This window comes from Carcharodon carcharias, chromosome 20 (genome assembly GCF_017639515.1).
Source record: "Carcharodon carcharias isolate sCarCar2 chromosome 20, sCarCar2.pri, whole genome shotgun sequence".
Classification (NCBI taxonomy): domain Eukaryota; kingdom Metazoa; phylum Chordata; class Chondrichthyes; order Lamniformes; family Lamnidae; genus Carcharodon; species Carcharodon carcharias.
The window spans coordinates 62,641,360-62,657,055 of record NC_054486.1 but is presented as its reverse complement, the minus strand read 5'-3'; the positions used below and the strand labels follow the sequence as shown (position 1 = coordinate 62,657,055).

The 15,696-nt window shown below is 39.4% G+C and overlaps 1 protein-coding gene across 1 annotated transcript in view; it reads right to left on the bottom strand.

Annotated features, from left to right (window-relative positions):
* atg14 (autophagy related 14) overlaps positions 1 to 15,696 on the bottom strand; it is a 28,033-nt gene that overhangs the window by 11,207 nt on the left and 1,130 nt on the right. Inside the window, exons 2-6 of the mRNA XM_041214632.1 lie at positions 14,106 to 14,168; positions 12,224 to 12,266; positions 9,931 to 10,012; positions 4,397 to 4,634; positions 3,251 to 3,480 (exon numbers count right to left, since the gene is read on the bottom strand). Coding sequence (XP_041070566.1) covers positions 3,251 to 3,480; positions 4,397 to 4,634; positions 9,931 to 10,012; positions 12,224 to 12,266; positions 14,106 to 14,168 — 656 coding nt within the window. The remainder of the gene's footprint in view (positions 1 to 3,250; positions 3,481 to 4,396; positions 4,635 to 9,930; positions 10,013 to 12,223; positions 12,267 to 14,105; positions 14,169 to 15,696) is intronic.

Genomic DNA, 15,696 nt, shown 5'->3' with positions numbered 1-15,696 from the left:
CCAATGCTTTATCTCCACCTTTTAACCTATTTTGATCCCTTCCCCCACCCCACCCCACAGGGCCATCTGACACTTGCTCATCCTGCTTTCCACCCTTAATGTCACCATTAGCACATCCTTTAGCTAATATCACCACTGTCAACACCCCTTTGTCCTTTTGTTTATGACATCTTTGGCAATCTCTTCTTTGCCTCCACCTATCACTAGCCCTCTATCCAGCTCCACCTATCTCAGCCCCCTCTAACAGCTTATATTTCACCTCATTTCTATTTTTCTTTAGTTCTGATGAGTCATACGGACTCAATGTTGGTTCTGTCTTCCTCTCCACAGATGCTGTCAGACCTGCTGAGTTTTTTCAGCAATTTTTGTTTTTGTTTCAGATTTCCAGCATCCACAGTATTTTGCTTTTATCTTAGCATTTATATAATGCTTTTAACATAGTAAAATGTCCCAAGGGAGTTCAACAAAGGAGTGTTCTCAAACAATATATCAGTCTGACCAAAAGCTTGGTCAAATAAGATTTTTTTAGGAACAGATTTAATAGCTGAAGGCCAAAAGGTCTGAAAATTAGTGGTCAAAGACAAAAAGATCTGAAATATTTTGGTGACAACCAATCACGTACAGGTTATAACACAAAGCAACAAAGTCACTGCGTGAGGGGTCCAAAAATGATAGCAATTTTTATGATCTGTAGTGAAACACAAATGCTTCTACAGGCTTCATCAAGCTCAGTTTCTACTGGTGGGGTAAACAATTAGTCATCACATCCTTAAGGGAGATTCCTTGTTCAGGTACAAGATAATTGTGCATGTTTAAGTCCTAAGCCAGAGATATCTTGACAATGTAAATATTACAACGTGTATACTGCAAATCGTAAATATTAACTTGCACGTGAACAACTGAAAGGACAAAAGGAAAAATCACAGCCTCCAACAAATTATTTGAGAGTACATATTATCTGCACTGAGTGTAAAGCTAATTTTATTATAAAAGAGCATTTTCATCTGTGTATTTGCTGGTGGTTAAAGACGATTTCTAGTCAAATTGTTCAAAAATGTTTTCTCTACATTTAGCTGCTCATGAGGACAAGATATTTTGCGAACAACTTAAGGTCAAAAGAGAAATCATCAAAATTATGGAAAATATTTGTATCTGACCACAATTCACAAATGGCTACCTGGGTGGTCTGCTCCAAGTACTGGTAGCAACCATTTAATGACCACTGCAGTTGCTAGTGATTTAACTACTGTAAACTGATTTCTTTTGACTGACAAACCTTGGAACATTACTGAAAGTAACATCTGACGCATGAGGAATTGTAAAAGTACCGTGAAGTGAATGCAGTTGCGCTCATTTTATTTCTGGCTGGGATGCTGACTTTCCAGTTACCTCGTTATAAAGGAACAGAATACATACCTTACCAAAGTATCAGTGATACCTGAAAGGGGAGTTAGAGGAAGTGGGGGAGGGGGGAGAGAAGGGGAGGTGGGACAGAGTCCCCTGCTGTCGCTGCACATTGGCATGTCTCCAAGGTGAACGCTGTGTCCAGTCCTGTGTGGGAGGACAGGCAGGTTTGGGATTTTGGGAATAAGGGAGTTAGAAACAAACACCTTCCTTCTTCCCTCCTTCACTAATCCAGTCCAATCCCACCAAGAGTCTGCAAGGCTGACCCTGTACTTAAGCAGAGAAAGTTCCACACACTGACACAGCACTCACCCCGCTCAATATTTCCACACCCGATGAACAGATAACTCACTGGCTTAACACAGTATCACTAGATGTGAAGGAGTCCAAATTATTGCCCTCAAATTCCCTGGGAGTGGCTTGAGCTGTGGATGCAGCCTGATCTGAGTGGCGGCTCCCATAGCCTGCTCCCAGCCCTGTTACTGGTGGAGATTTTCTGGACTTTGAGGCTCTCTCCTCCCAGCTTTGACCACTTTGGAGGAGGTGGTGGCAGCCGGGGAGATCAGAAACAAATTAGAAGGGCAGAATTCCAAGATCCAAATGTCAGAATTGTGCCAAACGGCAGAAATTTCTCATCCACGTAGGGAACATCTTAAAGGAAGAGAGAGAGAGATAGCAAGACAGAGAGATTTAGGGAAGGAATTCCAGAGCCTAAGGGCAATGCAGCTGAAGGATTGCTGCAACTGTGGAACAAATAAAATCAGCAATGTGCTAGAGGCCAGGATTGGAGGAGCACAGAAATATCAGAAGGTTGTAGAGCTGGAGGAGCATACAGAGAAAGAACCCTTTCAATAAATTTATACAGGTCCCATTTGTCTAGATAAAAATGAAGTAAAACATCAATATAACATTCAATTTCAAAGGTATAAAGCAGCAATAATTTTTGTTCTAGAATCTTGCGTTCAAAATTAAAGTTTCAAAAAAAAGTTGTTACAAAGGTTTGAAGAATCACTTCTGTATATCTATCCTTTATAGACTGTAACAAACCAAGATTTGATTTATCATGCAAGTTTGTAACCAAGACAATATTCGGCTTTGAGTTCGGGTGCACAAGGGCATAGGTTTCTTTCTTTACATAACTGAGGCAGGTGATTCACATGGATTTACACATGTACCTTTATTCCATCCATGAGTAGCACCATGAGGCAGCCATAAGTACCATAAGCATACACAATTTATGCATACATAATTGAACTAGAAATAAATAAATGCAGTCGGACAGGGAGATAATAACTTTCCAGCTGGGTGCCACCAAAGACTCATTTACTTTGAGGAAGAATGGATTTTCTGATGAAAAATCAGAGCAATAGAAAGCTTTGAGACTTTTCGCAACCTGTTTCAGCCATTCCTAGTTTGGTGGAGGTTACTCTCTGCCAAAACAATGTGGCCTCGAAGAGTTGCACTACTGTTCTGTGATATTTCAATTTTGCACACTAGCGATGGCCTCCAAGTAAGACAATCTAAATCATGGACAGTCTTGTCCTTACATCCAATTAGTTTAAATTGGCCATATGTACTTCTCTAATGGTTCTTACAGAAAAAAGAAATGATAGATTATTACTGAATCTGTCTTGGTTGGATACATAGCCTTTTTAGTGCATCATTATCTGAATTCCTAAGGCATTACATTGAACATATAGAATCAACACAACAATTTACTATCCTGAAGTTCATTGTGAAGGCAAAAATGTTAGTGACATACAGAAGTTACTAAACAAGCTTGAAATTAGCGATTTTAGTGTAATATACAGCATTAAATACACACAGACACACTTTCAAACCATACCTGGCCCTTGTGCAGTTTTCTTCTCTTCCACCCAGTTATAGTAAGCCGAATAATCCCCATTGCTCGGCAGATATATCCAGCGTCCTACAATCCCTATGTTGGTTTCTCCATTGTTGTCGTCACAGATCCATCTTCCAGAGAGATAAGTAGTTCTCCTTGCCTCTGCCAGCTCACTCACAGTACTGGAGGTCATGCCACTGTCAGATTCAAACGTTGCATCTGCTGGATCCCTAGCAGAATCAGCAAAAAAAAAAGCTTAATGATTAGTACATGTTATAGTGAATGGAATACATTATAATCCCGAATTAATTAATATGGATCACTGTGGTGTATCAGAAAAGGCAAAACTTAAAATGAAAAATCATACTTAAGCAGGATATATATGCATTCAAAACAAAATCTGTGATAATAGAAAGTGAGAATTTGTACTAAATCAATATCACCTTTAGTCAATCTATTTAGTTGCTCATGATAATCTTTCAATTGCAAGGAAGGTTGTTATTTAAATTTAATATTAAATTATGACCACTTAATGAATTAGCTTTAACAAACATATTTCCAAAAAGTCATGCACTGTGTTTAATTAATAAAACATTTACTGTATAATTAGCTCTATTGAGTTATCAATTGTTAACTGTGCAGAGAAAAAAATGTCCTGGTACTTCTTCACATGTAAGGATAAAAATTGCATAGTTATCCAAAACCAGATTCATGCATATCCTAGTGAACAATTAGAGTGTGACAATTAAAAAGATACTGGGAAAACAGCTAACCACTAATGGAGTCAAAACAAAAGAGGAGAAAAATATTTTCTCTTTACACACTGTTCAGATTCTGTCACAATTTAGACCTGTAGCATTTACCATTTAAGAGCTTTTTACATTCACAAAAGAATACTATATTCTCCTTTAGGATGCAAAATAGTCTCTACCCAGTCATTCAATCAGTTTTATACTCTACCTTTTTGAAGTTGGAGAAGGCTGCTGCAGCATTTTTACCAAATAATTTATAATGGTACAAGTTTATATACGTAGGTATTAGTTATCAAAAAGTATAAGTAACCTCAAAACTTGCAAAGGGCCTACAGTACTCTTGAAGATAAAGAAATATGAAAGCATTTCCAATTTTTGTTTTAATGCTCCCTACCTCATTCCTATTTTCACCTCTTGTAGAGGGAAAATCACATGTGTTAGTTCCAGGATGTGTGTCCAACGGTTGCGGGCTAGGTGTTCTTGTCGATTCCAGAACTCAATATTTTTCCTCTCAACCAAATCATTAAGTTTACGGATGAGTCTCTGAATTTTGTCCTTTTTTTCTTGATGTCTTTGGGCCCGGCGCTGCAACTTTTGGTTGTCTTCCTGATTTTTAAATACCAATTCTTTCTCTGAATTTAGCAAGAAAGTTAAAAATAAATAGCGCTACTTCCTCCTTCTTCCAATTTTACTAAACATCTATTAAATATAAAGTATATTTTTAATATTTTGCTTCGCAATGTTTCAACCATGTTTCCTGACCATGGCCAATGTCATTTTAAATCAGACGTGCAAAAGCAACCCAGATTATTTTTCTTCTGTAGGATTAGGTTTTTTGGTATTTATAGTTCTGTTAGAACTTAGTTGTCATATCTTTAAATATATCTGTTAAAATTGTATTCTGCATGTAAGATAATCACAAAGCATGATGGATAAGCTCAATTGAACGCTAGCTAAAGTTTGTATAAATGATATGAAATGCTGAGAAACAATGTAAAATGGTTAATTCGATTAATGTAAAACTTTACTGGAAATGCTTTAAACTGTGGACAGCCTCAGGGAAACTTCCAACCCTTTGTCTAATAAAAGACTGTAAATATACCCATATCCAGTTAAGAGCTGTAGAAACAGAGTCTGCACATATTGGCCCTTTTTAGCTGTCATTTTTAGGTAAGCGACCAGTGAGCCACAGCAGCAAGAGATGTGACCTTTTGGACTAAGAGCTGTGAACAACAAAAGGAGTGAGTTACATAGAATTAGCCATCCAAAGAAAGTGAGACTGAAACCCTGCAAACAACATAAGGGACAAATCATATGGTCACGAGGGTCTTGAAATTCATGCCAGCTCAAGGTATAACCTTGGCAGAACAATGTGGTAATTACTGACCAATCAGATGGTCAGAAAAGGAATTTTACCTAATATGTCACAAAGCCAAGCTGGGGAAGTGTATAAAGTAAGGAATTGTAAGACTACTGCAGATCGAGAAGAGGAGAAGACAGACTTCAATTACGAGATGTGCGCCGTAGTCAACTTGAGGTCGAGGACCAGTGTTCCACAGCGAATGTAACTACTTACCACTGCTTATTGTTAAGTATTATATTTTTGTACTTATTGTGATAAACTTAATAAATTCCATGAAACCTGTGGTCTGTAGCTAATCTGAACTGGAAGTCACTTTTAGATCAGCTCTCGCAATTTAAGCCTGTAATTGTAATTGACTTCAGACCTACAATTAAAGCAAACCCCAGATCTTACACTTCCAATTTTCCTTCCCTCTACAGATGGATATATTTCTTACCTCTGCTTAGAGCTCATCTATGACATGTTACTCTTTAAACTTGAGATCAGAACAATGAAAACTCTAACATGTGCATGGCAAAAACATGTACAGATTTTTCAGGAACTTTTTCCAAACTTGAAGGGTATATTTCACAGAACTGCTCCATTATTCCGTGTACAACAAAGGGAAATATCTACCATCATTCAGTCTCCTTGTCACTGTCGGTGAGGATGAAGTCAAGTAGGTTTTTCCCTCAGGCAGGAGCACTCCGGCAGCTATATCCTTTAGGATGCAGCCAGCTTGCTCAACAGTAGTGCTACCGAGCCACTCTTAATGAGCTTTGAAGTCCCCACCGAGTGTACATTTTCTGTGCCTTGCCACCCTTAGTGTTTCTTTCAAGTGGCTTCAACAAGTGGAGTACTGATTCATCAGTTGAGGGAGGATGGTAGGGAGTAACCAGCAGGACATTTATTTGCCCATGTTTGCCTTATACCATGAGATTCCATGGGATTCAGTCAATTTTGAGGACACCCACAGACACTCCCTCCTGCCTGTATACCAGTGTGCTGCCATCTCTGGTGGGTCAGTCCTGCCTGTGGGACAGGACATGCCCAGGGATGGTGATGCAACATTAGCTGAAAGGTACTGTTCTGACAGTATGATTGTCAGACTGTTGCTTGATTAAGCTGCAGACCAGCTCTTCCAATTTTGGTACATCTCCAGATGTTAGTAAGGACAGCTTTGCAAGATTGACTGGGTGGTCCATCTGGGTTTATTCTTCTTTATCATAGCATTTTGGTACAACTGTGAGACTTTCTAGGCCATTCTAAATAGCAGTTCACAATCCGCCACATTGCTGTGGAGTCACATAGAGAGTGAGGGTGGAAGGTTTCTTTCCCTAAAGACATCAGTGAACTAGGTGGGTTTTTATGACAATCTGGTAGTTTCATGGTCACCATTACTGATACTATTATTTAATTAACTGAACTTAAATTCCTCAGCTTCCATGGTGGGACTAATCTCACTATCATTAGTCCAGGTTCTGGGTTACTAATATAAAATAAAAACAGAAAATGATGGAAAAACTCAGCAGGTCTGGCAGCATCTGTGGAGAGATAAACAAGAGTTAACGTTTCGTGTCCATACAGCTCTTCTTCAGAACTGGATTACTAGTTCAGTAACATAACCACTATGCTACTATAACATGGTAAAATAGTTGCCCACCACATATTTTCAAGTCTGCATCCCTTGAACTTAAGGGAACAGAGATGAGGGTCGTATCAGGGGGAATAGCCGTGATGAGTGTAAAGGTGTTAATGAGGACTTGGGCATCAAAGGTGGCTGTGTATATCAGCAGCTGCAGAAATGTTGTGGTGAATGGAGGGCCAAAGGCCGGACAACCGTGAATTTGAAAGCACAAGACTAAGCAAATTCCAAGAGTGCTTTTCCCTGCTGCAGACACAAAAGAAAGTAGGGTTGGGAATGGAAAGTAAGATGCGGGTGGAGAGGAAAACAAGGAATTACCAGAGATGAACTGGAATCCACTGACTGAAAGGGTGGTTGAAACAGGTTCAAAACAGAATTGGATAAATACTGAAAGGGGAGCGGGGCTGAAATAACAGGATTAAAGGGAAAGGGCAGGGGAGTGGGATTAATTGATAGCTTCATGATAGGGACAGCATAGAAAGGAAGGCCAAATGGCCACCTATTTTTAATCAATGGTTATACTTTCTTCCCTCAATGAAAAGATTAAGTCAAACTCAAAGAGAGATAGAGCTGGAGGTTGTGTGCGTGAGTGAGAATTTTTTTTTTTAAAGCACTATTTGTACTTTATTTTCCAACCATACCTGCACATACAATTGGCACATTCAGCAAAAGTAAATAGCTTCAAGCCATGAATTGGACCACAAACCAGGAACAAAGCAGAATACAGGATAACATGAATAGCAAGCCTATTTTCAAGATTCTATTTGCTGGACTTTGAATGATTTGTCTAAATGTGGCAAATCATAAAGCTATTTCCCAATTAATAAATAACTCTAAGATTCATTTCAAATTATTTCATGTATGGTTATTAAAAAGATAACTATACGAATTGTATGAAGAATAAACATCTATGCAACAAAAATTTGACAATCAAAAATTGTTGAGAATTCCACTGACTTTCCCAATGATATCAGCCTTATTTTTCAAGAATGATTTCATTGGGGCTGGAGTTTGTACAAACCATGAATAAGTAAATAATTGACTCAATTTTTCAGAGGCAAAATACTGTTAGCCCAAGTAAGTGAACCTAAACATAAAACTATAAGAGTAAGAAACATACACAGGGATCTAATGTAAGTTACATTACAATAAGAACAGCAGCCCACTTCAATGTGATTTTATCAATAAAAATATTAGTGATTTTGGGTCAAGATAGCACATTGGCAGTGTCAAACATGTAGAAATGATATTTCAGATTTTGTAAAAAAAAGCTAATCTTTCTTTTAAATGGACACGAGGAGCCTTAAAAATGGCTACCAAAAGTCACCTGACCTTTTACAACTGCAAAGTTTGTCAAGCTACTAGAAGGCTGCAAGTGGATTGCAAGTTGACACCTCCAGACATGTGTGAAGAAATTCAATGCACATTTCCACAAGGGTAAACAGAAACACATTGACAATCGCTTCTCTGGAGGTGTGAATAGCCCTTTCCTTATCTCACCAAGCCTGGAAGAATGGGAACCATTCAAGTTAATGGCTGAGACATTTAAAAAGGTTAATTATCTTGGCCAAAAGGCAATGGATGGAACCTGCTCCTAGACCTGGGCTAATCCAATACCTAACATGGAGGCATGATTCAACAGGTTGGGATAGCAGCCATTTTGACTTTTGAACTGTATGAAGTCTGGCTGAGAACCCAGGAGACGTCCAGAAGACAGTTCCAGCCCACAGTTATCAGCTAAGCTATCTGTAAACTGCGTGTTAGAGCTAGATTTCCCTCTGTCACCAGGAATCATTGAGGAAGTTGGCCAGAAATCATTATTTTTCTGCTGAAAAAGGAATCCAGGAAGTCTTTAAGTGCTGTGCTGGCAGAACCAGGAAAGAAAAGGGACAAAAACAAAAAAACTGCGGATGCTGGAAATCCAAAACAAAAACAGAATTACCTGGAAAAACTCAGCAGGTCTGGCAGCATCGGCAGGGAAGAAAAGAGTTGACGTTTCGAGTCCTCATGACCCTTCGACAGAACTTGAGTTCGAGTCCAAGAAAGAGTTGAAATATAAGCTGGTTTAAGGTGTGTGTGTGGGGGGGCGGAGAGAAAGAGAGAGAGAGAGAGAGGTGGAGTGGGGGTGTGGTTGTAGGGACAAACAAGCAGTGATAGAAGCAGATCATCAAAAGATGTCAACAACAAGAAAAGGGACCTTCACTTGCTCTCCAAACCTGCTGAATCCACCTACAAAGGCAGCCTCCAACTATTTGATTACAGAAGCCATCATAGCTGCTGAACATAACACTTCACTCCAGACAACAAACACTTCAATTGCAAGCTACAGGGCGGCAACAATATTTTAAAGGACTGAATTGAGTTTCATCCTTCTAAGTATCCTTTATCCTTATTTGCATTTAATCTTTGTATGTATTTCATTAGTAACTTTACTACTTCTACTTAAGAAACAAACAGTATTGTTTTGTAATAAACTAACCTTTTCTGGTTTAAAATTTTTAAATTTAATCACTTGCAAATTAAAAGGGGGCTATACATACATACAAATTCTTAGCTCACAGGCCACTTTGAGGAAACACCTTTTAAGTGGTCTTAACAAAAATGTACTGCAGAAAGGCAAGAAGTAAACGTCCATTTGCAATTTCCCACTGAATTTTCTCACCATGCCATGCTAAGCACCTGGTCACATTTTAATATAAAGACATCCTGAGTATCAGCAGGTAGGGTAAATTAGAAGCATATTAACTTGGCTGCTTTCATGCACCTGTATGCAATTGATTATAGATGTAACTGACCGGTCTACGAGCAGGTGTGGAGGCACTGCTTCAGTCAGAAAAGTGCATAGTGAAGCAGCAAATAGAAAAAAATCAACACTAGATTTGAGATCAATAAAACATTAATTTATTCACAAATTTAAAAAAAATTCACTCAGTTTCCATACCTCTATGTACTTCCTCATTTCCACAACAAATTGCGTCTTTCAGCTGTTCAATCCTTATTTGGCATGACATAATCTTCCATTTCTGAAAGAGAGAATTTATTATTCCGCTGCTAAAGTACAGTTGTGGACTTAAAAGTGACAGATCAAATCAGACATAAGTTGTGACTGCTCAACTATCCAGAAATCAATTGTTCAAATTCTGACAGGCTTTTTTTGGCTTCAGAAGTGAATTAGAATGTATTTTCTGTTACTGAGGAAGTTTGTATGTACATCAGAAATGATTGATTTCTTTCCTTTTTAAAAAAAATGGCCCGAATCTTCCAATATTCAGAGTAGCGAAATCTGAACTTAAGTCTGTTTTAAGTCCTGGAGTACACACATGCGCTGTAATTGCCCACGAAGTTTAAACTTCCAATGGGCGGGTTTGCGCTGTCCCAGACACAATGTGAAAATCTGATCTGGAGCTCAGGGTCAGAAATCTGGGTGAAATACACAGGACTTAGCTGAATGCTTCCCCTGGAAATGTTACACAGATTAATCTCTTTTGTAACTCAGTAATTAGCCAGCCTAACTGTACTGAGCACCACAACCACCCCCCCACCATCTCTCTCTCCCTCCATCCTGACTGGAGTATCCACTCAGCTCACCCATCCACTCACACATTTAAAGACTTGAGACCTTTAAAAACCTACCTGAATATAGCAGCTATTGTTGTAAAAAGGAAATGTGTCCTCTCTTTGACCGTCGTCAACTATGCTCGCCGATCTTGCCCCAGAAAGGCTGTGCTATCCCACTTCTACTGGAGCTGGGATTGGAAGTCCCAGCTGCAAAAATGCAATATAGGTGGGTGCAAAACACTTTGCAGGTAGTGGCAATGCACCCAGCATTGCTGCTGACCAGGAGATCTGGGCCAGCATGTAATGCAGAAATTTGCATGCATTACATCTAAGTGTGAAGTATACATCCCAAATTTTAAAATATATTAGCAATTGTTTCATGCTGGAGCTCATGTAAAGTCAGAAGGTATACTGTTACAACTCAGGCAGCTGCATTCCTTTAAAGACTGATGTCATTGGAATGTCATGGAAGTTTAACAGCTTTTAGTAGTGGATACTGTGAATATCCTGAAACTGACAGGACAGCTTTTTGTTGTATAAATGTGTTTTCTTATTAAACTCAATGTTTATAAACTAAAACCAGATTTATTAAGAGTTTGAATCTATTCTAGGTCATTGACTGGTAATATTAACTTTACATTCCTCCCTTCATAGATGCTGTCTGATCTGCTGAGAGTTTCCAGCATTTTCTGTTTTACTATAACTTCAGTACAGTGTGTTTTGGGACAGTTTCCTTGTTCTCATTAAAGTTCTTTTGAAGTGTTAAGTATGATAAGAAGTGCATGCTGGACATAACGTTCTTATAATATTACTAGCAGTGAGTCAGGACATTCATTGTTTTACTAGTACAGAAAAAGGTAGGTTGATATCCCTTGTTCTACACTCTTGAGATGAATGGTGGATCACTTAGAATTCATGTTGCTGGATTTGCAATTTCAACATATTCAGTGTGATTCAAAATATGGTTTAAATGTGGCGGTTCAGAAATGTAAGCTTGTGGGTGTATTTTGAGAGGGATTCCTTGGATCTTGGAAGAATGACAGTGAAGTTCAATAGTCTGGAAATGCTGCTGTGAGTTTAAAAGTAGTGGGAAGAGTATGTGTGTAACATTGGTAAGAGGATGGTTTTGGGATATAGGAGCACTGATGGTGGTGGGTGTGACAGTTTGGGGGGAAGGTAGCTGCTGAGTGTGAGAGTACTTGGAGGGGAATATGAAGGAGTGGCAACTGGAAATAGAAATTGCAGAATTTTGAAACAGGCGAGGGCACTACTGAAACTACTAAAAACTACCGCTGAATGGGGAACTGTACAATCTGTAACCATTGTTCAAAGAAAGCGCTCTAAAGGTGGTTGTGGAGTGGGGCAGGGATGGGAGCTGATCAGCAGGCCCTCAAAGTTACTACTGTAGCGTCCTCTGTTCAACCATGAACGGTCTTTCCTCTATCATAAGGTCAGGGGTGGATTCTCAATGATGTCCAACATTCAGTGGCATTCTTAATACCTCTGGATGGGGGAATCACCACAGACAATTTAACTTTTATAACGTGACTAAGTAATAAAAAGAAAAATAGCATCCAAATTCTTTTGATTATAAAGGTAGATCTGAACTTTCATTCAACAGCCTGAATAACAAACACATCAAACTACACAATTGTTACTAAGTACCAGAAACTCACCAATTGATCAGTTTTCCACTTGCCTTCGATAGCTTTTATAACTCTACAAAATAAAATGAACAAAATTGAAAGCCAGATCATATATTTTTCTTTATTCATTGATGGGATATGGGCGTCGCCTGGTAGGCCAGCATTTATTGCCCATCCCTAATTGCCATTGAGAAGGTGGTGGTGAGCTGCCTTCTTGAACTTCAGCAGTCCATGTGGTGTAGGTACACCAAAGTGCTGTTTGAGAGTTCCAGGATTTTGACCCAGCAACAGTTAAGGAACAGGGATGTATTTCCAAGTCAGGATGGTGAGTGGCTTGGAGGGAAGCTTGCAGGTGGCAGCCTTTCCATGTGTCTGCTATCCTTGTCCTTCTAGATGGCAATGGTCATGGGTTTGGAAGTGCTGCCTAAGGAGCCTCGGCAAGTTCCTGCAGCGCATCTTGTAGATGGGACACACTGCTGCCACTGTGCATTGCTGGTAGAGGCAGTGAATATTTGTGGATGGGGGAGCCAATCAAGCGAGTTGCTTTGCCCTGGATAGCGTCAAGGTTCTTGAGTGCTGTTGCAGCTGCACTCATCCAGGCAAGTGGAGAATATACCATCACACATCATTAGTCTTCAGTACTATTGCCAGAATGTTGTCAGGGCCTATAGCCTTTGCAGTATCCAGCGCCTTCAGCCATTTCTTGATATCACATGAAGTGAATTGGCTGAAGACTGGCATCTATGATGCTGAGGACCCCCGGAGGAGGCAGAGATGGATCATCCACTCGGCACTTCTGGCAGAAGATTGTTGTCAAATGCTTCAGTCTTATCTTTTGCACTGATATGCTGGCTCCCCCATCATTGAAGATGGGGAAATTTGTGGAGCCTCCTCCTCCAATGAGTTGTTTAATTATCCACCATCATTCATGATTGGATTTGGCAGGACTGCAGAGCTTAGATCTGATCTGTTGGTTGTGGAATCTCTTAGCTCTGTCTATCGCTTGCTGCTTATGCTTGGCATGCAAGTAGTCCTTTGTTATAGCTTCATCAGGTTGACACCTCATTTTTAGATATGCCTGGTACTGCTCCTGGCATTCCCTCCTGCACCCTTCATTGAACCAGGATTGATCCCTTGGCTTGATGATAATGGTAGTAGGGGATAAGCCAAACCACAAGGTTACAGATTATGGCTGAAAACGATTCAGCAGCTGCTAATGGCCCACAGTGCCTCACGGTTGTCCAGTCTTGAATTGCTAGATCTAGCAATTGCTAGATCTGTTTGAAATCTATCCCATTTAGCATGGTGGTAGCACACAGATGATTGAGGGTATCCTCAACGTGAAGATGGGACTTTGTTTCCACAAGGCCTGTGTGGTGGTCACTCCTACCGATACTGTCATGGACAGACGCATCTGCGGCAGGTAGCTTCATGAGGATGAGGTCAGATGTGCTTTTTCTTCTTGTTGATTTCCTCACCATCTGCCACAGACCCAGTCTGGTAGCTATGTCTTTTAGGACTTGGCCAGCTTGGTTTGTACTGGTGCTACTGAGCCATTTTTGGTGATAAACATTGAAGCTCCCCACCCAGAGTACATTCTGCGCTCTTGCCACCTCGGTCCTTCCTCCAAATAGTGTTCAACATGGAGGAGTACTGAATCAACAGCTGAGGGGCAAAGGGTGGTACATGGTAATCAGCAGGTTTCCTTGCCCATGTTTGACCAAAAGCCATGAGACTTTATGGGGTCCAGAGTCAAGGTTGATGACTCCCATATATGAACACACCAAAAGTATTAATGCCATGCCAAATGTATTTCATTTGCTTTTGAAGATAGCAAATTAAATATTAATAGTTAAATTTCAGCCACATATTCAAACAAAAATAGTGTTAGAACTAAAACATCAATTCTTACTGTTGCTGATACTTTTCCTTCTCATTCCTCAAATGTTTTAACCTTTCCATCTTGTCAGCATACCTGTGAGAAATGAAATTTCAGATTTTAACGACTGCGCATTTCTGAGCAGTCAATGAAATTACAGATTAAATAAACACCGAGTTCAAAACGTTGGTTTTTAAAGACCACAAACTCCAGATGGTGCTGAATTTTATAACAAATCAATAATGAAAACTACCATGTGACATTTTTCCCACAGTAAATTTCTTGGATACTTGTATTTAATTTTGACGGATATTTTAGGGTAATTTAACCGTAAGCCGTTAAACTTGTACTATATTCTGTAAAGCAGAGATCTGAAAATATGCATTTTTCTGTCAAATTAATAATATGCTTTGTAACCTTGCACATCCTATGTGCAAATTTTGAAATTAGACTTAACTTTTGCTGAAACGTAATAAAAAAATACATGAATCAGTTGTGCATTTTGACACTTTTGAATTGTGAAAAAACATATTTCTTATCAATTATCATTGTATTTACTGCAAACCCAACTTTTCTTGCACACTTAGTCTTGTCAAATAACTCATCCTGGTTGTACCTTTAGAGCACCATTCTACATGGAGATTTCTATGGTGTCTTGCACTACACACATATCTGAATGTTTAAATTTTGGGGCAAACTGAAGCACAGTGTATTTACACTGATTGCATTCAATTGTGTCTTGTCCTAAACAGTCAGAATCCTTGACAATAGGTGTAACGAGATTTCAAGGCATACAGAGGTATGTCAAACCTCAGTATCCCAGATAGGATCAATGAACTGGATCTGTATACTTTGGAAAAGTGTAAAATCAATGGCAATTTGATCGAGGTTTGTAACGTAATGAATGGTCTTTAGGTTGACCAATTAGTTCAACTGGATAGATTTGGGAGAACCAGGGTCATGCTTACAGGTTATTTACAACATTACAGAACTTGGTTGAATGTTAGGCACTTCTTCTTTACCCAATGAACAGAGAACCCATGGAACAGATTGTCAACTATTATAGGGAACACTGATTTGCTTTGTCTGTGCCAGATCTGTCACAGCAATTCCAAACTAAGAACATTGTTCATTCTATTCCCATAATCCCTCCATCTTCCTTTGCTTTAAATATACTTATCCAATTTTCCCTTAAAGATGCAAATTGCCTTGAACTCAACCAGTCACAGTTTCTCTTCACCACTTAATTCCTCAAAGGAAATAGTCCTTCCCATACAACCTATCTAGTCCCACAAATAGCACTGAGATGAACGTCTAGATAATTTCTCTTAGTGCTGTCAGTAGTGGGATAAATGTTGTCCAGACTGTGGCGGGCACATCTCTGCTCTTTGGTTTAACATCTTATTGAAAGATGGCACCTTCAACAGTGCTGCACTTCTTTAGTATTTCACCGAACTGTCAAGCTAAATAACATGTTCAAGTTTCTGGAATTGTTCTGATGCAGAGGTAAGAATGTTACCACTCAAAGGCGATCGTCATTTTCCAACTTAACGACTGTCTTTCAAATTGTGGGTAAGTGCTGCAGCATGTTCCAGAGGCATAATGAAACACAAATTGCAAGTCT